Here is a 25,089-nt window from a genome sequence, read left to right as displayed (position 1 = left end):
TTATAGTATTTATACATTCAGATTGTGTCTGCAGCTTTAAATTATGTCACATGCCACTACTCAGCGCTTTAATACATAAGTATATATTTGTTATAAACATAGTCTCATATTTTATGCAATTACAAGACGTGTAACGTAGTGAAATAATGTTCTGTAAAATCAAATTATTCATTTATATTTTAGTTTAAGCTGTTTATGGTTCTATAGATCATGTGATCAACCTTAAACTAATACTGACCTAATAAGAAAATTAAACAATCACAAATTCACAACGTGAACCTTCGAATCCTTGACAATTCACTTTAAGAGTAAAATCTGAAATCCACTGAAAGTGCTTTTACTTTTGAAGTTGTATATACCTATAATATATCCAAACATCGAAAGTAACCATAAATTTAAATACGACTATACTTAATAATTGTATTATATTTTATGTGATTTTATTGTATCATCATATACGTGCGATATACTCCAATGACAACCATTTTTTAAATTTATTATATTGGTAAAAATAAATGCGTTCTGTTCCCTTTCTTTTGCAAGTAAAGACAGTTTTTAAATTCGTCGTGTTCCTATGACGTAAGAAAACGCGAGTTACTAGGTAATATCATTATATTTTAAGTTTGAGCGTATAACAATGCACATTCAAACGTTCGACGTTTAAATTTTTATGTACTTAGGATAACACATATTAGCAATAACACGTAGGGCGCATAGCCTATGCGCGTCCCGTCTACACATATAGAATGTCGTGAGCATCCATCTTTATTCGTTTCTTTTTACTATTTTGATGTTGTGCCACGGATTCACGAGGCATATCTCGCCAACTACATGCGAGACACGTCTTGATTCCGTTTAAATCTATCACAATATTATAAGTATACAGACTCCGACGACGATCACGGACCACACACCTGTATCAGTATAATAAATGTAGCGAAATGATTAAATATTTAAATGGGACAAAAGTCGTACAGTTTTTAGAAGACGACAAAATGCAAAAATGGCATTAATTCGATTATTACTTATAACAGGAACCAACTTAATAATATTAGTATATTATTACTAATAGTAACATATTATTATAGGTGCCTATATCCACAACCAGACACTGTTACATACACACGTTCGGTGGTATCCGGTGGTCATCATAATAATATTTTGAGCATTTATAACCGTAGTAGGTAAGTATGTAAAAATAGATTTCGCAATCACCGCAATCATAAAGCTTCTGAAAACCGAATGCAGATTTATGTAGCCACTTCTCTATAGATAGTCCGGATATTAACTTTCATTTTACACCAAACACATTTCTTTTCGAAGCAAAAAAAGTATCTCATATTACGTAACAGCTTGTAATAACTGCGGCCACTTATTATGTATGTACCTATACATTATTATTATTACATTACATATTATTGTATATATACCGTACCTAATAATATATCTACTCTTATTCTTACCTTATACTATTAAATATAAACTAAATTTGTTTGTTTTTTGTAGGACTAGGAGGCTGCAATAAACTTGAATTAGCCTTTATTTCATCATTATTACAATTTACAACAACAGGCAAATTTAATTGGCCACATCTACTTTTTTTCGAACGTCTGCTTGAGTGAAAATTGACACATAATCACGGGGTCTGCATATTTTGAAAAACAAGTTCATATGACCTTTAGTGTTCTCGTAAATCACATCAAAAATACCATATCTTATATATGCTCGAATAGTCGAATCTATTTAATATTAATAGGTAACAACTAAACGACCGTACTACGACGGGGACCGGAACGAAAAACTCGATAACAGGCCTGTCGTATATCTTAAAATATAATAACATTCAGTCTCAGTGCTCCGGGCGACTCAGCTGCACGCTCATTCGAAATAGATAAATAATTATCATCTAGCAGCTAGGTAGGTATATAACATTATAACTACCCACCTGTACATGCCTACCAGATAATAATAGCTACATAACCACGAGCATGTGAATATTCGACTAATTCTCGCGGGTCAATTGCGCGCAAGGCCTCCGAAAATCTCGAAACCGAAAAGTCGGCCGATGCGGGCGATTATCGTATGGTTTTACTTTTTTTCCGCGGCCTAGTTGTACTCATATTGCAATAAATAGGTACATCGTTTTGCGTAGAGTCGCGCTGACGGAAAAATGGAAAACTGGCGGGGACAAACGCGACGATTAGTAACCTACGATATGGGTACGTGATCCACGAAAAGAGATTAAAGATAATGGGGAAAAAAAGTACCTACCTATATCCACTTTCACTGTCGTCCGGTGCCAAAATCCCAAATTTAAATGAAAAAAAAAACAACAAACGAACAGAAACAGCACACTCGCGATCCCAACGGACGCCGCCGCCGCCGCAATCCATCGCGCGCGGTGAAAGTGCCGCGGGCGGTTTTTAAATGCGACCGTCATCGGCTAAAGACTGCAGCGGACCAGTCGTGCCGGTACCTTCGATCGCGCGATATACACTCTCTCAGACAATATATTGTTAATATTTTTATTGCACAGAAATCGTTAATATAAGATTCCGCAAATATATCGTTAAATAACAATAATACGGAATTTTTGCGCGCACCACCCAAAATCCGTTCTCGCGGCCGGTCGAGTTTTCGCTCGCTTGCCATACCGCTGACCGTAATATACCCAACGAAATATGTTGTCATGTTATACATAATAACAATATACTACAACCGCAATAGATCGTAATCTATTCACACGTGACAGTGACCGAACCACCGACGTCGGAAACGCGAATCGAAAATCGTGGTACACCATAATTCATAATACATTTTCGCTATCGTGCCCACGACGCGATCGCCGCGACCGATGTGAACTTTGCTGGCTATGACTTTGGTCGTCGACTACCACGGTTGGTTCAGTGGTGGTGGCGGCGGTCTTGATGCACCGGACAGGGTGCAAGTCCGCGTTCTCGCGAATCGGCGACGCCGTCAGCGGTCCGTTGCTGTTTCTGTTGCTATTGCTGGTGTCCTTGCTCCAGCTGTCGGTTGGGACGACGGCCACGGCGACCGAGTCGGGCACGACCGATCGTTGGCGACCGCAAAGGTTTGGCGGCGGTGGAGTCATCGACGACCGCGACGAACGGTTGCAGGACAACGAGATTGTCGAAGACCATCACGCGAAACCGTCAGCTCCTCTGTCACCCGTCGAACCCTTTTTCGACTATGCAGCTTCCCTTTACAGTTGAGTCGTTATTATATTGTACATCGTACATCTGCACAAATATATACCATCATACCCGTATCGGTATCTAACCTGTACCGTATCTAACCTATGTATTATAACCTGTTCATTTTCACTTTTTAACTACCTACCTATTGAGTTAATTATCTTTTTTCTGACTGACTTGCCTGACTTAATAGTTAGATGTATACTCGTTACACATCTACGAATAACTTGGATTGACACCCAAATACTAAGAAGTAGCTTCGCACTGAGTTCATAATGTAAAAGTACAAAAATGATGACAATTGAATTAATGTTAAATTAACTCATAACTCTCACTATACGAAGTTTATCCTAATGGATGATTCTTTAATCGGACTAATCCTAACAACTCTAAGTACACCTAAAATTAAATAACAATTAATAGAATCGTTCAAAAAAATGAAACCAATTGTGATAGTAAAAATGAAAGTAACAAAATGTAATTTTTAATACTTGTCTAAGTTACTATAGTTTTTGTAACTCGGCTTAACCGCGGACTTAAATGTTGTCCAATCTCGTTAGATCAGTTGAACGATGGTTACTTGTTCATAAATCATCATGATAAACACAGTGCCACATGCTTCCATGCAAATTATTATAGTCGGTCGAGGACTGCGGAGGAAAACAGCAACCAACCAACTTTCCGCGTTTTTCACGTCTTCCTGTTTGGTTCGTATTAAGAACGGGGCTTCCGCATTGTACGAGCAGTGCTTATAAGTATACGCAGACATATTGCACCGACAGTGCACTCATTGACACGTTTAATGTAAAAGTCATATTATTTGCCACGCGTTTTCGACGACGTGTTCTCGAGTATAATAAAATATATAGGTATGTTTACTTATACCAGTATTCACGGAGCATGTTATTAAAATCTATGATTCGACAATATTCTGCATCGTCTATGCATTAGACCACACTTCGTATTGTGAATATAATATACAATATAATCTTATTACAATGTAGGTATTTAATAAGGTACTAAATACACATAATCAATATTATTATTATTTGCTAGAAGTATAATTGCAAAAAATATAATGTTAAATTATTTTAATATTCGTATATCTGGTATTATATAACTCTCGTTCTGCTAACAATCGAAGGACAGTGACTAGTTTTTTTACAAAAAATTGTTTGCCTAAATAGATAATAAAAAAAGTTGCTGATTTTGCACACAACAAGCTTTACGATTCATGATTGTTAAAAAAATATTAATGAACACTCGTATGTATTAGTTAGAAACAATCATTATTGGCTCTCTTCAAGAATAAATCTTCATTCGTGGAAAAAAACCACAATTATTATTTTAAAAAACATGTTTGGCACCCTTGTGGCCTTATGATACAATTTATTCAAAATTGTTATTGAGCATTTGTATAGAAAAGCTTATTATTGGAACTATTGAATTGTAATACAGTATATTAAACCCTATTCAGAGTTCTACACCATCTTTGTAATAACATAATGCATATTGTTTGTTGTTCTGCTGCTAAAACTATTCTTAAGTGTAAATAATAATTTTTTTATTTAATGCATCTCAGAGATTAGTTACCATGGCTATACTGTTAATTGACATGTGATGACTGGCGTGATATGATTTTAATAATAAATTTTACTCCCTACACAAATATTAAACAGAGTAGGTTTACATTGACAACTTGGTAAATGGGAGCGTACATTATAGACGAAAAATATATTTGTGATATTTTTGCTAGGACACCCTGCGCACAAGCTGTAGGACATGGTAATTTGTGAAATTAACAAATTTCAAATTGTACAGTCATAAATCAACAGATGGCTTAGACTACTTAGAGGATCGCTATACTTTAACGGTATTCCTAATATGTTGATTAAATATCTTCAAGTCTTGTTGAACATAGGCACACAGATTGAACATGACATAGCTAGGTCGTATATTTCGTATATTAGTTAAGCTGACACGCGTAAAATGTTTGTACTTGGATGACGTTTACAGCTACAAAAGAATAATACTTAAGTAATAATATATTACTGGCAATTCAATAATATCTATATAAAAAGCTGAAAATCAAAATACTTATAATGTTTAGCAGTTTAAAGTAATAATGAGCGCTTATGAGTTTTTCATAATTTCCATTTGAATGCAATAAACAATTATACGTATAATACCTAATTAATAAGCACTACTAAAATAGTATCACATAATTGACTTTATCAATTCATTGTCACTGTAAATTGATCGATTTGTTGTCTCTGTACAATATTTACATTTCAACAAATAATTAGCATTAATATGCTTACTTAAAAAATTACGTTTATTGAGCATACCATGTAACTTTATTCTCTCTAATACGTGTACAAAGTGTCTTTTAACATTGAATATTCTTATTGTAAATTACATATTAAGTACATTTCTAGGTAAGATTTTTCCCATTCAATATTATTAAATAAAAAACGTCTAATTTTCGACAACTTTAATTATTAGCCAATTCTCATAAGTAGTTGTAGTTTTTTTAATATATATATATTTTTTAATGTCAACGGTAACTTTTTGGATTTAAAATTAACGTATATTTTTTAACTTGTACTTAAATATTTATTTTTGAAAGTTTATTGTTTAAAACGATTTGAAGCTTGCTAGCTAAGTAGGTTGTGTACATTAGTCAAGTAGTATATATATGTACTATTTTAGATCTATTCAAGTTGTAGAAGTAGTTTTAATTTAGGTTGTTAATAAGGGAGGGAGGATATGTATTTAATAATCAGGAATCAAAAAGAAATGTGACATTGGACAAACCAGTTTTATGCATAGAAAAAACAGAGTAGAATTGTATTTTTTAATAATAGTTGGCCTTGGCACTAGTTTAGAATTTAGTTGTAAAATATGCCAAAGATTTATATTAAAATGGCTAAAGAAGTTTGGTATGGAAAATAATATTTTTTAAATTCATTACCTAAATAGATGTTTATATTATATTGATTTAATTTGTACTCAGTGCCAGATTTAGGTCTTGTATCCAGTGGCAAGGTCAGGTTGCAGTAAATATTTGAAGCCCTTAATTTAAGAAAAAATTACTAGTATCGTTCGTTATAGAATGGTCTTTGCAACTATCAACATTACTCTAATTATTTACTTACTCTACAATATTTATATCAATATATTATATTATATAACACTATTCATTGAATATAGGTATAATGTATTAGGAAATTAATAACTATACATAAGCAAATAATATAATAGTAGGTACTTACTACAGTCTACAAGTGTAATAAACTAAATTTATTTTTAAAATAATACCGTGGTAATTTATAAAAGTTCTTATTTTTGTTGCCGAATATGGGTATAAGATATTAGAACTATGAAACTGAGCTGATGTGACCTGATAGAATTTCTTAGGCATTTTTTTATTACTTCATTTTTTTTTAATATTGTTAAGTTCCAGCAGTCGTTGTAACTTGTAAGTATAGAAATACAAATTACACACCAGAAAAAATGTGACCATTAATAAGTATTTTTAAAATATATTCATTTATTTTATTTACTTTTGATTTCGTTTATATAATCAAGTAATTTCCACTTCAAAAAACATACATAATATTTTTTGAAAAATACTCGTGGAATTTTTATCCAGAGATATGTTTTCTGTTGACACGTCAAGGAAAAGAATTGATGATAAACATTCATTTCGATAATGTAATAACTAATAAGTATTCATTTAATTACATTATTTTACGACGATCAAAATATGATACCTTCTTTGTATTTTTACAGTAGCATAATTATTATACAACTTATAAATGCCGATAAGTAACCAACCCAGTACAATACACGATTCACCCACTACACCCTCTTTGAAACCAGCCCTGAAGTTATATATAAACACGCCATTAGATTAAATTTAAAGTATTTAGAACCAACCAGCATTAAAAAAAAAAAAAAAAAAAAAAAAAAACAAATTTAGTAGAATTTAAAATGTAGCCCATTGTAAAAATGTAATAAATACTGTTATTCAATTAGTAGGTATTTATGTGATTCTCGGCTTTAGATTGTTCAAAGTATAGAATTTATTTATAATAGTATGTTTATTAAGAACACGTTTATGATAAAGTTTCAATACAACCTACTTAAAATAAAGTATATTATAGTTTATATATTAATATAATTAATTACACTATATGATCGAAAAGAGTGACATGAATTATGACGAGTGATGATCACGGTGACCAACGGCGAGAATAACAATATAATACCCATAGTATTAATTATAGACATAATATAATGTTGATGGATGCATTTGACCCAATAAACTAATTTCTTTCAACCTAGTAAAAAAATAATATAATGATAAAAATCAAAATAAATGGAGAAATTTTCTTACATACATTGAGGAACCCGGGGAAAGTTAACCTCATCCAAGTATATAATACAATATAATAAACTGATCAAAAAAATAGTAAAACGTTGAGATGCCTTATTGAAAATTTAGAACTTAAGTTTGGTTAGTGTTCATAATTTAACACATAACCATAAAGTTAAAATATAATCATAAATAGAAATGGTTCTCCCGAGTCCCAAGCCTCGTCATAAATGATTTTAATGATTTTATTTTTCAATATTCATGCCATTTTCCATAGGCTCAACGACAACGGTGTCTATACAATATTAAAAATATTAATACAGTGGTCGGTGACTATAAGTCTTAACAATTAACGACGATATTCGATAACGAATTGGTGCTTGACAATACACACACTAAGAAAATATAAATTTTTGAGCCAAATGTCACTTTTTTATCTACACGGAAAGTGCATTAAACTGATGATGATCAGTCAGACAGTAACAAAAATAAAAACATTGAAGTCTTTTTCAGTTGAAAAATTTACGTTTTTGAAATTTTGGTGAATTTTGGTAAAATTTGAACTTCAAATGCTTATAAAAAATAATAATGCATACTTATGTGGGTATTTTTTAAATTCTTAAAAAAACTCCAATAACATCTTATGAGAAACCTTGTATTACATTTTTGAGCTTTCTGAACGAGGTAAATTTTGTTGTCAATATTTATAGAAAAAAATTTCAAATGTCCTTAACAAGCTTAAAGAGAGACAAAATATTTTGAAAATTATAGTATGTAAGAGAATGCTAATATAATCGATTTCCTACATTTATTCGTACTTTAATAACGTAAAAATAAGAAAATTGTTTAACGAGAAATCGTTATGATACGGGTGATTACATCCAATTTAGTCAAAATTTAAGCTCCGAATGACCATAAAATATATCTGTAGGATACTGCTCTTAACAGACTGCGTATTGGTCACACCAGAATCACCCCCTATTTCCTGATAGCCAGAGATGAGCCCCTCAAAACCTGTGGAACCATGTTAACCGTCAAACACCTAATAGATAATTGTTTAATGCACAATCAAGAAAGAGTCGAGAACATGATATCCTGCAACTTAAGCATCGCACTCAGACCCAATCAAAATAACAGCTTAGATATAATTAATTTTATGAAACAAACAAAATTGTTCAATATTATAAAAAAAAAAATGTAACCTAATGTAGTAACTTTCTTGAAACTAATGGCCCGTGTTGTCCATGTTTTTTGTGATCAATAAAAAGAATAAAGCATCAAAGTCAGAAGTCGAAGAATATTTTCTTTTTCAAAAGGTGATGACTGATGAAAGACACAACAATTAAAAATAAAACACAAATCATTGTAAAATCAATATATTCATCACCCCCCCCCCCCCCTAGAACTTAAACTGCCAATGGGGGTCAGTATATTTGATGAACCATCTCGTTTATTGAAGTACCATTGATGATAAATATATCTACTATTTATAATCGAGTATAGATTAGAGGCATCTTTCCCAAATATCGCTAAAATAAGTTATTATCATTTCCGTACAACATATATTTTAATTCAACTTAAAAAAAACCCGCTTGAAAATGACCGCAATACGGCAAAGAAAACCATATGAAATCGATTCGTTTAGGCACCTACCGTAGTGAATATAGGTACGTTACCATCAAGTTTTTGTGTTTCAGTGGAGAAGATGGTCCGCCGCTGGGCTCCTCTTATATGGTTGGCACCGGACGAACAATTCCTGCCTGGTTCCGTGACCGATTTCTTGAATCACGTGACGCCTAAGCCACGTAGCCTATCCATCGACGCTCAGCAACACTCTAAAGTGCCCATGGGCCCGGATTCGCAGTCGTGGTTTTTAGTCACCAAGTCCGAAGTCGGTGAGTAATACTCATACTTATAGTACTGTAGGTAGCAGTACCTTGCATATTACATATATATATATATATATATATATATATATAAGCGACCAGTGCTTACTGCTCATAACATATAATATTACATTTATATAATATATTATATCTATGTATACAGGACGATTATTTTAACGGCAAACACTCATTATTTTGTATTTATATAACTGCAAGACTTGCAGTGCAATCAACTTATTTAATTGGATATTAACTTTATTTGAAACAAAAGTGTTCCACTTCAGACTATATTTGAAATTAAAATAATATTTTACGGGCGATCGTTTTATAGTCGACAAGACAATAAATCAATAATTTTATCGTCAATATCTATAGTGACTAGGTACTGTTTCAATCATGAGATGGTGAAAAAAATTAAGAGCCATCTAAATTTTTTGAAAGAGAAAATGTTATGAAAAGCTTTTCGAAATAATAATTGGTTTTATCGCTTTTAAACAGGACCACTGTGTATACATTGGTATATAGTTGTTACGTATTAACGTCTACTTGTGGTTTATGTACCACAATGAGTTACCGTGTATATACATGTAGATGAAGTGTTTGAGACCTAGTTGAGGCTATTGAAGTAATGGCAATGTGTTAAGGCTATTTTTTTTTTTTAGGTAACAGTTTGCTATTATAAATTGCATTTAATGCGATTTAATATTCCGAGGTATTAATAAGCACTAATATAAAGTTATATACATAAATAAGGCCAAAGCGTGGCCAATATATTATTATGTAAAAACGGGGATAAGAACAGGACTGTATTTTTTCTCCTTGGATTGGACCGACGACCACCTGGGCCTAGATAATATTGTATTATTATAATTGTCGGTTTACACGGCCCAAGTCGTTTGACCGGAACACTTATCACAACAATAATATAATATAATGTAATGTAATATAATAGTATGTAGCGGGCACAACGTTCTGAATCACTACCAATAAATTTACATTATTTACATTAAACGCGAGTATACTATTCAACGATTTAGTCAATAAATTGCGTAAACACTTTCGATTGGATATACAATTGTATTATTATTATTAACCCTTTACGGTCTTACACGACATATTATTATGTATATTTACGTGAATAAATACAGAATTTTCTCGTAGCCGTAGATATATAACACGTTACATTATTATAATTGCTGTGTATGTCCGTAGTTAGATGACTGTGCGGTAAACAGTAACTGCTGTGGACTGTGGTATAGTGTAGTTGTAAAATGCCACAACGATAATGCGGCAATACATGTCTGGAAAAAATCAAAAAAAAAAACATCGAGAATTTCAAATGTCTGTAATAGCTTAAAATTAGTCTAAATATTTGTAAAGTTTCATTGTTTGTGAGTTTGTGACAAATGATAATTTAAGTAATAGCGTTTGATAAATAACATTAGGTTTTGACAATTAATATTTTTTGAGTTACAATAAAATATGTTATAACAAATTTGTTGTTTTACAAGTGAATATCAAAATATGTCGCCAACACATTTTAAATTAAATTACTCATAATAATAATATGTTTTCAGTCTTTACACAATTTTCTTTTTCAATTCCAGTTAAACAGGCTTATAAGGAACCTTATATTAAGCTTTCAAGCATTAGGTATTAGTGTATTACAATTTAATGTTATAAATATTTAACGACAAAAATATTTACATAGTTTTGTAATTTTGTGACGATTTGAAATTTAAACACTTAAAAAAACGTGTAAATACTTTTGATATTTTTTAAATGCTATAAAAAGATGTATGAATAACTTTGTATTGAATTTTCAAACTTTATTTCTGATCTTTAATTTTTACATCAAAATTCATAAATTTATAAAATTAAAAATTGTGTCATATATTCGAAAACAGTATACAATTTCAAATATCTGTACACAAAACAAAAATATAAAAAAAATTTAAAAACTATGTATGGGTAGAAAACATTATACATACAATTTGGTGAAAATTCAATTCTGCAGTACAGTTATTCCTTTTTAAATTCAATAACAACAATTCATTATCTTTATCGAAAATTTTAAACTAGTACATTGCGTAAAAATTCCTATTAAGTCTTATTTTTAAAAGTACTGAGGTTTTTTAATTCTTGATCTTCCAAAGTACCAACTTGATCCAATTGTCTACCGTAAATCATTCTCAAAGTATAAAAATGAATCAGCTTTACTGCTCTAAAAGGTCAAATCACAAATTGTTTTAAAGCCAATAATATACTCATCACTTCGAATCTAATTAAAAAAGGTAGTGTAGAACGATTCTGTTATAAATCATTTTTTTTTCTTGTTTTAAAATAAAATAAAACCATTAAGTAGGTATATTTTAGATATGTTTATTATTAAATGATAAATTGATTGTATTTTTTGTATTTTTTGCATCGGAAAACTTTTTTCACATTGTGTAGTATAATTTGGTGTGTAGGCAAAATAAAAATAATAAACAGTATTTGTGACATTACCTATGTACCTATATTATAAACGCGTTGGTACAAAATATACGTATAATTACGAGTACAATGTTTGCAAGCTTAATATAATATTTATTGCAGCTATATAGGTGTGAAAACATCATTATATGCACAATGCACACCTACATTCATGACACATGTTAATCATGTTATGTGTTGATTTGTTATTACTTTAAACTTTAAAGTAATTATAACTTATTGTGTCGAATGCGTTTTAGTTTTGATTGCCACAACGGATACGGTATTTAAAATAATACCTGGTTATTAAAATGATATACCTATACAATTCAATCAATAGGTATTTGTTTTGATGATTTCGTTGACACGCCTCTGCATAATCATAGGTATTAAAATATTTTTTAAAAATTTAAAAATTGTATAATAATGCATACATAATTAAATCTTTTCAATAAAATATTGCACTTCAGACACGTTAAGTTGTATTCTAAAAGTATATGATTATTTTAATTATGTGTTTCTTCTGAAAACACTTTTTTTTAAACTAATGACTAATACTAATTAGTACCTAATTACTGGTATTGATAGTCTCCTTATAATTTGGATAAACGTTTAGAGTATCGAATTGTTTTAAGTGTTCACATAAATAGTTAATAGAAATAAGTACTTTTCAAATACCTACCTACATACAAACATGAAAATAAGACCTACAAATAATAACACAAGAACAACAATCATAAAAAGTATGCTGAAAAATAACATTTTATGAATTGCAAAATTTTAGATCATACATCGAAGAAAATTAAGCAATATTATGATTACATTAAATATTTAGATTTCAGAAATAAAACACACGAAGTATAAAATACTTTTTTTTTAAATTACTTATTTATGAGAAGAAGTACGTATTATGATTTATGATATTTATTTAAGACATTAGCATCATGTTTGACTATGTTATAATGTATAACATAATATAATATTTTATTTTATTATGAAAATAATAATTTAAAAACGTAATATTATAATATATTATTCCAGTAAACCCAGATAAATGTTTAGTACAGAAACTTAATATGCATAACTTTTTTATATTTTAGAAACTTGCATTTAAAATGTTTTCCATAATGTAGAAATTAACCTATGTTTTTTTTTAATATTCTAGGTTTCGTACTATCGTTTTGGAACTTACATTCCCCCTAATAATTTTGCGCCATAGCAGTTAGCAGGTAGCATATGGTATCATATAGTATATGTATAATGTGGATATGGAATAACTTATATGCATCAAAGGAATAAAGGATTCCACAATATTCTATGTTGCATTCCTGTTTGATATTTTTCATATTTTATGCACTTTAGTTCTATTTTCTTAGAATTTTTATTATTTTTAAAATCAAATTTGTTTGATGATTTTTATACATTTTAGTGTAGTAATGGAAGTAACATTGAAAAAAAATTGTGAACAGATAACTGTGTTATGATAACACATTAACCTAAGTTTGGATAATTTTGAGCAGTATTGCTTTAAAGATCTATTTAATTCAAGATCATTAAATAATGAATTAATTTTTTGTAGCGATTTAAATCTTAAATGAATTAGATACACTTAATGAGTACCACTAATTATAATAAATAAAAACTTTTTGCTGATATTTTCTATACTTTAAAAGTTTAAAATCATACTATAGTTGCTTTTAGTATATTTGTAAAGTCCGAACCCTGCAGATTATAAAAAGTATTTATGAAATAATGTATATCTACTAACTAATTTGTAATCCATGGATTTATCTTAACTCGTATTCGTATTTAATTGTTGTCTTATTTTGTTCTTAATTAGTTATTTTGATAATAACTATGCAGCTTATATTACTTTGCAGTTTTAATGTTTTATGTTCTTATATTGTGAATAACGGATGCGTATTTGTTAGTATATAAACGTACATGAACTTTCTAAAACGTGTCAGTTTCATTACAGCTCATTCGTTTCAGTCATGTGGTTTTACATTTTCAAATTGTTATATTTATAGTATATTCTGTCGAAATTAGCAAAAATAAAAAAACGAATATAAATTATAATACACTTAAAATATTTTACATAAGTATTTTAATATTGAACTCATGTAAGTATACAGTTCTATTAATAGTATACACCACTACCTAATATGTTAGGTATAATTGTTAAAGATTAACTTTTAGTAAATAGTAGGTACCAATGGCCAATTTAGCTGAATAAATTATATTTGATAGTTTTCGTTGTTTTATTTTTACCGTCGTGTATCTACGAAACATTATTTAAAAAAATGGCTGACATTGTATGTATTTATTGTTCTCTTAAGTCTCAAACACCTGATAAAATACACGATTCCAATATTAAGTTCCATTCACAATTTCAGATATTGTTCAAGATTACCGCAAACTAATTAGTCTATAATTAAAAACATTATATTGAACTCGCTGCTTTGGACGAGTCACGAGTGTACCGTTAGATATGTCTTCTCGTGCATCAATTAGAAATGAATTACATTTTGCATTTTTCAGCACAATCAATCATAGTTGTATTTCGGATAGATATCTTTGTAATGTTTCAATTCCAAGTCTATGAGAACAATACATTATTATAAACGTATACCAATTACCAGTACATGATATAAGCCTATTAACTTGTCAAATTTACATGTGTACAATATCGATTTAAAATAAAGATAGAGTATGTTTTATCAATACTTGCAGAGTTGTATGGAATATGTTTAAGAGGATGTCAGAGCACTATTTATTTTCTCTTTCAGAGATCCACACGCAACATTGTAGGTACATACCAAATCTATACAAACTTTGCGTAAAGTTTATTATCTATTTTCCTGTGTCGCTACGTTGACATTGTACCTATGATATATTTTTTTTTTAATGTAAGTTATGAGCGTACACGTTATTGCAATATTTAAAAATGCTTATGAATTGTATAACAATTAAAATATCGTCAAAAAGCCAACGTAGCGACACATATTAAAAGTAACAACACTCTATAGGGTTGGTTTTGCAAGACTTGAATTTGTTACGTTGCCGCACGTGAGTCAGAGAAAAAACAAATAGTACTCCAACATCATAGACCTTATACTACTAGACAAGCAACGAGTGTATGGAAAGCGTAAAAACATAGAGGGCGCTTTTTGATTACTCGATTACTCGTACGAACGGTAGTGCGGGGTAGCAGGGTAAGATATACAGACTGTATAGATTATTGTACTTTTTCGTAAAAATAGCATACATCACTGCGAGATGTTACGCCGTTCGTAATGCTATCGTTAAACACAGTTCTCATCTTGTTGTATAAGGTCTATGGCTAACATCCTCTGATTATAATAATTTAAATGATTTGCCGCTTGGTATGAACTTTAAGAAATGAGAATACTTGTATGTGCGTATATACGAGAAGATATTCAAAATAAATAACAATATGGGCGGCTGGATCATAACATACGGAATCGTTTTATGTCGTCAACGGATTTCCGTGTAATTAAAATGATCAGGATCATCAAAACATACATATAAATTATCAATCAGTTATATTATTACATAATAATAAAAATATTATTATTAAAGAACACATTCACACATATATACTTACACTATATATATTAAACTATAATTTACTCATTTGTATCAATTCGAAAATCATGTACATAGTATAATCTAACTCATAATTAATATATAACTACTTGTAATAGCACTCAGTGTGCTGAAGCATTTTTAATTTAATAAATGAAAAAAAAATATTATTATTAAACCAGTCATTTGGAGCAACGACATTATTACCGGTATTATATTATAATTATTTGTCGAGCCCCAAGTACAATAAATGTAAATTCTACTCATCGGTAAAAGTATGGTAGACATTAAAAGGTGATTAAAACTTCAAAACATGCACTTTTTCAGTAAACAGTAGTATAATATTGTATGCAAGTGTTTAACCTGCAGTTGAAATCATTCATCAAAAATACGATATTAATCAAAACTAGAGACTCGTTAGTCGTGGAACTAAAAAATGTAATTTATCGTGAGCAGAATCGTATAATTCATATAGTCTAAAAAATATTCATGTTGTCAGTGATCTATCAGGAACAATAAATAATTATCAGAACTCACTGTAGGTAGTCTAAAACGACGAACTCTCAAATTGAAATTGGTAGGTACCTATATGAGAATAACACAAATCACGAGCCCTGTTAATAATTATGTTATATTACACGAATTATGTTCAATGATACTTTTATCACAGCAAGTTTTTCTTTTCTTTTGCCACAGAACAACTGTTGGAAAACACTACTTCCGTATTATACGGACAAAACCCGAACACAACCAACGTGCCCATCTACGCGCACGTCACTCAATGCGGTCTTAAAAATTTTCACGTGTCGTATTGGCTGTTTTTCCCGTTCAGTCAGGGCAAGCCGATATGTACACTGGACATGGGCTTGCTCGGCCCGCTACCGTTGCCGGTCTTCAACAACAGGTGTTTCGGCACCCTCAAAGAGTACGGCAGCCATGTCGGAGACTGGGAACACATGAGTCTCATGTTTAACGTACGTACCATATACTGTATATTATTTTACATAACTTGACACAGCCATATACAAGTATACCTATTACCCATTGTATACGGAGTGACTGAACAGGCGTGCACACAACCCGCATTGCATAAAATAATGTGTCTATAAAAATTCTGATTTTTGGAATACTTGAGTTTATGTGCATAGTGCATACATTGAAAGACCATACTTTCAAAAAGATACAATTTATAGGATGTTCAATGGCCATCCTGTGGCAACCATAGGCATACACATACTTATTATTTTTTAATGTATACCACCGTTTATGATATGACTCGTGTTAAGCATATGATTTTTTTTTTTTTGAAAGTGTTGTTGTGAGCCTATATTATCTAAATCAAAATTTAAATAAGATATAGTTATTAAACTTTATGAACTTATTAATAATATGTCCATGATAATTAGTGTACCATATACGTATGATGATTTGAAAATAGTAATGAGTACTCATATCTACCTATAATTAGAGTTTTATAATATTTTTTTTTTAATTACCTGAGTATAATAATAATAAATTATAATGTCCAACAAGAACTTTACTAAACATAACATATTATATTTTTTATACATAACCATATCATCATCCATACTCCGTGGCTTCTAGCATTCATGCTGTGATTATAACCACTATTAAGCCATTTAAACCATGCACTTTGGTCGTAGATGTGTTTGGTTTACAATAATGTTTATCGGACGATTTTTTTTAATAGAAGAGAATCATAAAAATTATTAATGATTGCATATTTCATCGGTAATAATTATTAATATTACTAATGAAAATGTATAAATACAATTTGTAAAATTATCTTGTACTAAATATTTAAATTGTCATATCTCAATATTTAAAGCTGAAAATTCCATTTAAAAAATAAACACAACCACCTAAAAATCATCTAGATATATTTTTAGCTCCACATAGAATCTTAAATAGAAAATGGAATAATTTCGATATTATAATAAATCTTAATACAAGTGAATATCTTCGTATTATATTCGCTAATTTCATACCAAATTTTATTTTCAACTGTTTATTTAATAAACTAATTCTATATTTAAAAAAATAGTTGTTAAGAATTTAAGATTTACAATTTTATTTTAGTTCGAATTTATAAATCTTAAATCAAAAGTTGAACATTGAATAGATATACCTATTAGGTACCCTACGTAGATGAATTTATAAACCAACCGTAGTATATGTCATGTAAAACTTAAATATAGGTATATTATTAATAATAATTAATATTACATTTATAATTTACACATAAAATATAAATAACATTTTTATTTCAAAATAAAGTATTGTTATAGTGTAGACAAAATACATAATACAAGCAAAAAAGGTACAAAATAATTATTTTGAGCAAAAAAAATCTACATGGTCTGTTCGCAAAATTGCGTGCATAAGTGACTAATGTTTAATAATGTCCGTTTGATTTTGTCGCAGGGTTACGACGAACCGGAAGAAATGTACGTGTCTGTGCACGACGCTGGCGCCTTTTACCGGTTCGACCGGAATCTGCGAAAGTTCGTTTTCAACCGACAAGAGGTGCGTAAAGGATTTTTGCAAAAACCCAAATTTCCCGAAGTGGTGCACTTGACAGACGAGGGCAATCATCCGGTGCTGTTCGCGGCCAAGGGATCTCACGGCCTATGGACCGCTCCAGGTGAGATATATTAATTTATTATTATAAGTTATAACTTATAACTCAATATTACATTGAACAACAGCTGATTTCGTCACTCGGTCTGCGTTCGAATAAAATATATTCTCTCGTCAGAAAAACATAACAGTAGTATGATCAGTGGCGTGCATAGGGGTTGGACATTAGATTATATTATCTTGTCTGATAAATCCCCTTATTTGTGCCTTTGCAGGTACTACCACCACAATTCGTTGAAATCATAGGCGTGACTAGACTTCATTCGCAGCGGCAGCCTAGCTAATAACCGGCAGTATCTTAAAGAACCAAAAAAAGCCCTATAAACCAAACGCCGTATTTTTTTAAAGCGCCCCCCCCCCCTTCCAATGAAATATTTGTATAGTTTGAAAAAAATCTGAATTATCTATTTACAATTAGTAATATCTACAGTACTTGCAGTACCTTTTAGAGATTAAATTAAACTCCAAAAATATTATTCATCTACAGCCTTGCAGGATTATACACGACCGAACTACAAATCAAAAAAAAATAACACCACAATAATATTATAGTATCCAATAGTAGATTATGCGGACCAGACCGTCGTCCGTCTCAAATCTTTATAGTATAGGTTTTTCCGGAGTCGGGAACATAAATCTTAATGGATAAATAGTAATTATAACAATAAATAAAAGACATTTTTTTTTTCAAAATAAAAGTTGTAACCCATCTGTAGACTTAAAACTCGATCGATCGGCGACTTTCGAAAATTTCAGGGGCAGCCCAGGTATCCTAGGCTGCCACCGTGGACACGTCTATGATTGAAATGAATTATTAGTCATAACCCCCCCCCCCCCAATTGAAAAATATGATCACGCCACTGAATGTGTTCGAGATGACACATGCCTTAGGCATTAAAATCAATAATTCTACATCGATTCGTTTTGCAGGTAAACATAAATACGTGCGCATACCGCGGTTGTACGACGACAGCGGCTACGGATTTCCGTGGAAAACTTGGCTGAAAGTCGACGTGTTGAACTCGTCGAAAAAACTTCCCATCTGGATGCAGTATTACGGAAAATGGGGAAATCAGCGCAGCAAATGTCATCCGCTTTCCAAAATGGGCTTGCAGATCTGTCAGTTCACCGACGGGCCGACGGGTATACCGATGAAGCGGCATGATTTCCGATGTCAAAACGCGACCAACTAACCACGATGGTATACTGGTGCAGACAGGAAGAGAAATTCGCTGGACGGCTGCGATGAATATCAACCATGACCTAGCCGGCTTTCGTGCGGCAGAACGTGTTTTGGGTCAATGTGTATCACTGTGCTGCATTGTATCGTTATTGTTTTTTTTTCATCGTCATTATTATTATTATTGTTTAACTACACTAAACGTGATGGGTCTCAGTAGTTTTAAGGACCTAAAAAATCGATATTGCAGTATTGCGTATATATGAATATGTTATTATTATGCATTTAACGTATTGAGTGAAAGTAGGACTGGCCGATTCTCGGATTTCCTGAGACAAATTTGGTTTCTTTTCACGTATAAATTATCTATTTGTATATTATTTTATATGCACGTAAATGATCGATGTCTGTGTTATGTAAATAAAAATAATGAACATTTATGACTTTTTGGTTTGTTTTTTTTTTTTGTTATTTACTGTTCCTGTTAATAAGCAGCGTACAAACGTACAGCGATTTCCTCCCTAGGGAAAATTGTATGTTATGAGTATATAATAGCCACATATTATAAACGTACTTCCTATTTCTGTCATACATTCATAAATTGATTAAATTTTTATTCGCCTACTATGAGCGACATAAATGGTTCAAATAATGATTGAGTCAAACTGGTCACAATAGATTCTTTAATTACATTTTTCCTTTTAATACATATTATTATTATTATTATTATTATTATGCAATGTGAAAAAAATAACTGTCAAACATTTCTAAATCCAATAATAATAAATAAGTAGATAAAAAGAAGTATACTAGAAATAGAAGAAGATACTGAAATAAAGTACATCAAATAATAATGGTCGTCAATTGATATTATATTTTATATAATATCGGCTTTCAGTTATTCAAAAATAATTAAGTAGGTAGCTAACCTGTTTAAATGAATTTTTATTATTAAATTCTAAAATTCTGTAAATTTATTAGATATTTTTTTTATTAAATTACTTACAATCTGTACGTGTTATGATTCAACACTGATATATTTTGATCACTTATAGTGGGTATTTAATTGTGGCCGCCCCTAAAAAGCATTCAATGTGTTACTCGATCACAATCAAAGAAAAATAATAATACAATAATGAATTCACTATGACATATTGAAATATTTTGTCAAGCTTGATTAAATAGTACATCAGTGTGTCATGCGATTAGATTTTTTTATTTATTTGTTCACCTATGTGATTACTGATTAGCCGTTGTAGGTAATTTAACTGCAGAAATAAAAACTGAAGAAAACACTTTTTTGAAACATAGTGCTCATGACTTTTGTAAACATTGGTTTTCAGTATAATTTTTAAAATCAATAAGCACAATAGACCAGGTACCTAAAATACTATTATCACTATAGGTAGTATCTTATTAGTTTTTGAATATTTAAATTCTGATCTACAGTCTCAGGCAGCTAAACCGATACCTAGTGCCTAACATGATTCATTAAACACGCTTAATCAATGGCTCGTAGGGTTTCACCAATTGTTATTTTAAACAAGAACACTGTAACGAAGAAGAAAACGATGAAAAACCTATAAAAAAATAACTCTTTCGTCGAGGTCCACAAACTCGCCGGATCGTGAAGATAAAAAAAAAACAGTTTTTCGTGTCACCAAATCGTTCTGAAATGCTAGAAATGAAGGAGCAAGACGAAGTTTTCCCCCAATCTGAAACTCAACTCGCCCCTTCATCTAGAGATACCTCTTCAAATCAGAGTAATTTGAAACTACCAAATATTGTCTTAAATAATATAATTGATTTTGATACTCTCGATCTCAATCTCGAAAAAAAAATCTGATCACGAAATCAAGTTTAAGATCGTAGTTAACGGGTTTTCGTACCTTGAAAATTCAATGATTATACTTTTCAACATTATGTCATTGAACCGATTGCTCAAAATAATAATTATCGTAGGTATCATCAACATTTGTTGTTCCAGCCGTTCCAAGTTATGCCTTGATTTTGCTACTAATACATCATACGTCATGGTGTTATTGGTGCATAACAATTTGTATTGTCGTACACAAAGTAAATAGTTATATTTTTATCACATAACAGAAGCTATGGTGGTCTTGTTGATTGTACTTAACTGCGTGAGTGCATACGGATGTGCGTCAGTCCCCACGCATTGACATATAAGTAGTACCTATAAGCAAAAATATATTCGTAATTGACGAATGGGTCTACTCGGGAATATTTCAGCTTCAGTTTAATCGTGTGCATCCTGTAGTCAAGAACGCTGCATCATGTCTGGATCTAAAAACATAGATTTGTTTTTTCTGCAATCTATGATCGACAAGAACGAACCCGGAGTGAAAATTAATTCGTACGAAGTGAGTGATGATGTAAAATTGTATCAAATTATAAAATACGTCTGTATTAATATGTTGGGTTTGATCGAATTGCGATATTTCACAGATAGCGTTGGGATCGAAACGAGGTGATAACTATACATCAATGTTGTACAGGATCCAACTATATGGTGACAACGGATGGTCAAAATCTCTGATCTACAAGTGTTTGCCCGATAACCGACAGGCGAGAAATACGTATAAATCTGAAATACTATTTAATAACGAAGTAACATTCTACACGAAATCGTTTACTGCATTGATGAAATATCAAGTCCGTATAGAGTACCTATATTATATTTGTAATATTTACTTTTACCATAAGGCTTACACCAATGCTTTAGGAGCACAAAAACTTGGTCGAAACCTTTAACAGCGTGCCGAAATGTTATTTGGCCCAAAGCGATATCGTTATATTGGAAGACATGCGATGCAAAGGATTCACCATGCTGGACAGAATGAAAGGTCTCGATTTTAATCATTGTAGAGCAATACTGAGGTAAACATTTGGTGGGAATATTATTTTATATATGCGTCTGAGTTGGCGTGTTGTTTTTTCAGAGTCTTGGGCAAATTCCACGGGTTGTCGCTGTCTATGAAAGTCGATGAACCAGAAAAGTTTAAAGAATGCGTCTCAGACGCTATAATAGAAGTGTACTACAAGAGTGAAAACGAATTGTGGTATAAAGGATATTATAGACGAGCCGCGGAGAACGCAGAGAAAATGGTAAGTATACCTATATACTGCACAATATACACATCGATATCGTCAATAATTAATTATCGTCGCATTTCACGTGTTATTGTACCAATTATATTTACGATTTTTTTTCTAACAGCTGGAAGCAGTATTGACCGAAGACGAGAAACCAAAATATTTGGATAAATTTCGTAAGTTTGTCAACCACGAATCGTTCTTCGGTTATATGGTGGGACTGGTGTCACCCAAAGAATCGCTAGCTGTACTCTGTCACGGTGACTGTTGGACGAACAACTTTTTGTTTCAGTACGCTCAAGACGGGAGCATATCTGAAGTAAGAAGTGACATTTGCAAACAACTGCGAAAAAATTAATGCCTAATATTATTTATATTATTTTTCAAGGTGTCTATAGTAGACTTTCAGTTGGCTAGGTATGGCTCCCCGGCATTGGACTTGGTCAGTCTTTTGTATTGCTGTACCAGCGTAGAGTTAAGGAAGCAGTACTTACCTGAACTGTTGGAAGAATATTATGATTCGATCGTCAGTGTTTTAACACAGACAGACTGCTTGAACCATTACCCAGATATTCGACAGAAGTAAGTATTTATTACGTTATTTTTACCCGGAACTGATTTATTTAAAATAAATACTAAAATTGCGTAAACCCGATCTTGTTGTTGAGTTTTAATTCAAAATTAATTACGTAAAAATGTATACGATAAATAAAAGTTTTTCTCGAAGAAAAGTATTTAATAATGATAAACCTAAGTACCTAGGTAGTTAAATAGGTACCTAAATATTAGAATCAAACATTCTATTATTAATACAAATACTTTTTTATGATGGTTAAAATTCGATAAATTGAACAAAAACCATCTCTAAAATATGTGTGACTAAAAATTGAGATATTATATTATGTATTTCAATTTTCAACTGAAACAAAACGAAACATAATAGATAGAAATATAGTTTAATTTTAACTTTGATGAAGTCGGGTAATCTATGAATCATATAATAATGAATTAATACATTATAGATCACAATGTTTAGGTAAATCGTAAATGTATAATTGGTATAGGTGCTCTCGAAACCTCAAGCTGCATATTATATATTGTTCACAAACAATATTAAATAAATAAAAACACGTGTAATAAGTCCATCAAATTTCAAGTTTAAGTCTCTACACGATAGAAAACAGTGATCAAGGAGGCTCACCTATGTACAATATACGCCTTTCACAAAAACAATCATTTTCAAACTCACCGAATTTTTATTTTCTTAAAAATACCTACAAATGAAATACATTTGATAAAATTAAAAATAATAATTTATAGATAACCATAATACCTACACCATTAATAAGTCATTTTAGTTTATGTATATATAAATATAAAAATATTGACCTGCACTGATTTCCACTCACAACCGATCATTATAATATTGAGGTGACGTTTGGTAAATCATTGTAATTGCTCGATAGAACATAGATTGAGGTATAATATATTACATTTAATTTATTATTTAATTTGTTCTCCTATATTCAGATATTAATTATATTTTTCTATTAGCGATTTTTTTTAAAAATATTGTCAGATTGTATATGATCCGTTCGCTTCTGCGAAAATAGGCCCAATTTTAAATTGTTCAAAAAACAATTATTAAAGCTTATTTTATTTGTGTCCAAGAAATTTCAGTTTGACTTCCACGTGATAATTTTTTGGGTTATCAAATTGAAATATTTAACGAATCCTATAGGTAGGTACTATACCTATACTTTGTTCAGGGATGGATATTCCTTTACTCCTAAAATTATATACCTATTAGTATAATTGTTTTAACAATTTTCAAAAAATTTTGCTTGTTTTTATAATATTATCGATATGACTATGAATTGGTTTCTATCTTTTTTTTACAAATAAATTCATAAATCATGTCACAGGTTATACGAAGAGGTGCGTGAGTACAACGTGTTTGGCTTAGGAGTAGCACTGGATATGATACCAATCATTACATGTGACTCGGAGCTGGCTCCAGACATGTATACCGAAGATACGATCAACATGGACGACGAACCCAGCAAGGAACCTTACCCGGTCATGACCTCGAGCAACTTATGTCGCCAAATGATCGCTGACTTGGTTAAAGAACTCGTGGATAACGGCTGTTTAACATAATACTATATGTAGGTAGGTATATAATAGGTTGGGTTAGTTAACGCGATGTATGAATGTATATGATTATCATTTAATGATATATTCTATCCATATTATGCTGTTTTTTTTTTAAATTTGTGATTCTTATTATTTTCGTTCTATTATATCATTGTCATTTAACAATATTATTCGATAGGCACGTGATAAGTGATAACTATTATACCTACTATTATATATAGTGTTATACGAATTTTGTGTTCATTTAGATTTGATAATAATATTAAAATAATTAAACAATAAAAAAATATCGTTTTATACCAAAAGCATTAGTATAATTTACCCATGTAATTGTACACTCTGTTTGGTATCACCAAAAAGTTATTAGGTATACATTTTTAATTTAAAAAAAAACTAAAAATGTTATGATTT

At 30.8% G+C, this 25,089-nt stretch overlaps 2 protein-coding genes across 2 annotated transcripts; both read left to right on the top strand.

Annotated features, from left to right (window-relative positions):
* The first annotated feature begins 2,464 nt into the window (after positions 1 to 2,464).
* Positions 2,465 to 19,850, top strand: LOC111027358 (vacuolar protein sorting-associated protein 62). The gene is made up of 5 exons (XM_022305726.1): positions 2,465 to 3,228; positions 9,294 to 9,491; positions 16,263 to 16,540; positions 18,012 to 18,231; positions 19,158 to 19,850. The coding sequence occupies exons 1-5, from the start codon at positions 2,928 to 2,930 to the stop codon at positions 19,418 to 19,420; spliced, it is 1,260 nt and encodes a 419-aa protein (XP_022161418.1). The 5' UTR covers positions 2,465 to 2,927; the 3' UTR covers positions 19,421 to 19,850.
* A 1,772-nt stretch (positions 19,851 to 21,622) lies between these two features.
* Positions 21,623 to 24,860, top strand: LOC111027369. The gene is made up of 7 exons (XM_022305738.1): positions 21,623 to 21,788; positions 21,874 to 22,080; positions 22,151 to 22,305; positions 22,368 to 22,533; positions 22,646 to 22,840; positions 22,910 to 23,103; positions 24,447 to 24,860. The coding sequence occupies exons 1-7, from the start codon at positions 21,702 to 21,704 to the stop codon at positions 24,679 to 24,681; spliced, it is 1,239 nt and encodes a 412-aa protein (XP_022161430.1). The 5' UTR covers positions 21,623 to 21,701; the 3' UTR covers positions 24,682 to 24,860.
* The last annotated feature ends 229 nt before the right edge of the window (positions 24,861 to 25,089 follow it).

Source organism: Myzus persicae, unplaced genomic scaffold (genome assembly GCF_001856785.1).
Source record: "Myzus persicae strain clone G006 unplaced genomic scaffold, MPER_G0061.0, whole genome shotgun sequence".
Classification (NCBI taxonomy): domain Eukaryota; kingdom Metazoa; phylum Arthropoda; class Insecta; order Hemiptera; family Aphididae; genus Myzus; species Myzus persicae.
This window is presented reverse-complemented; position numbering and strand designations above follow the sequence as displayed.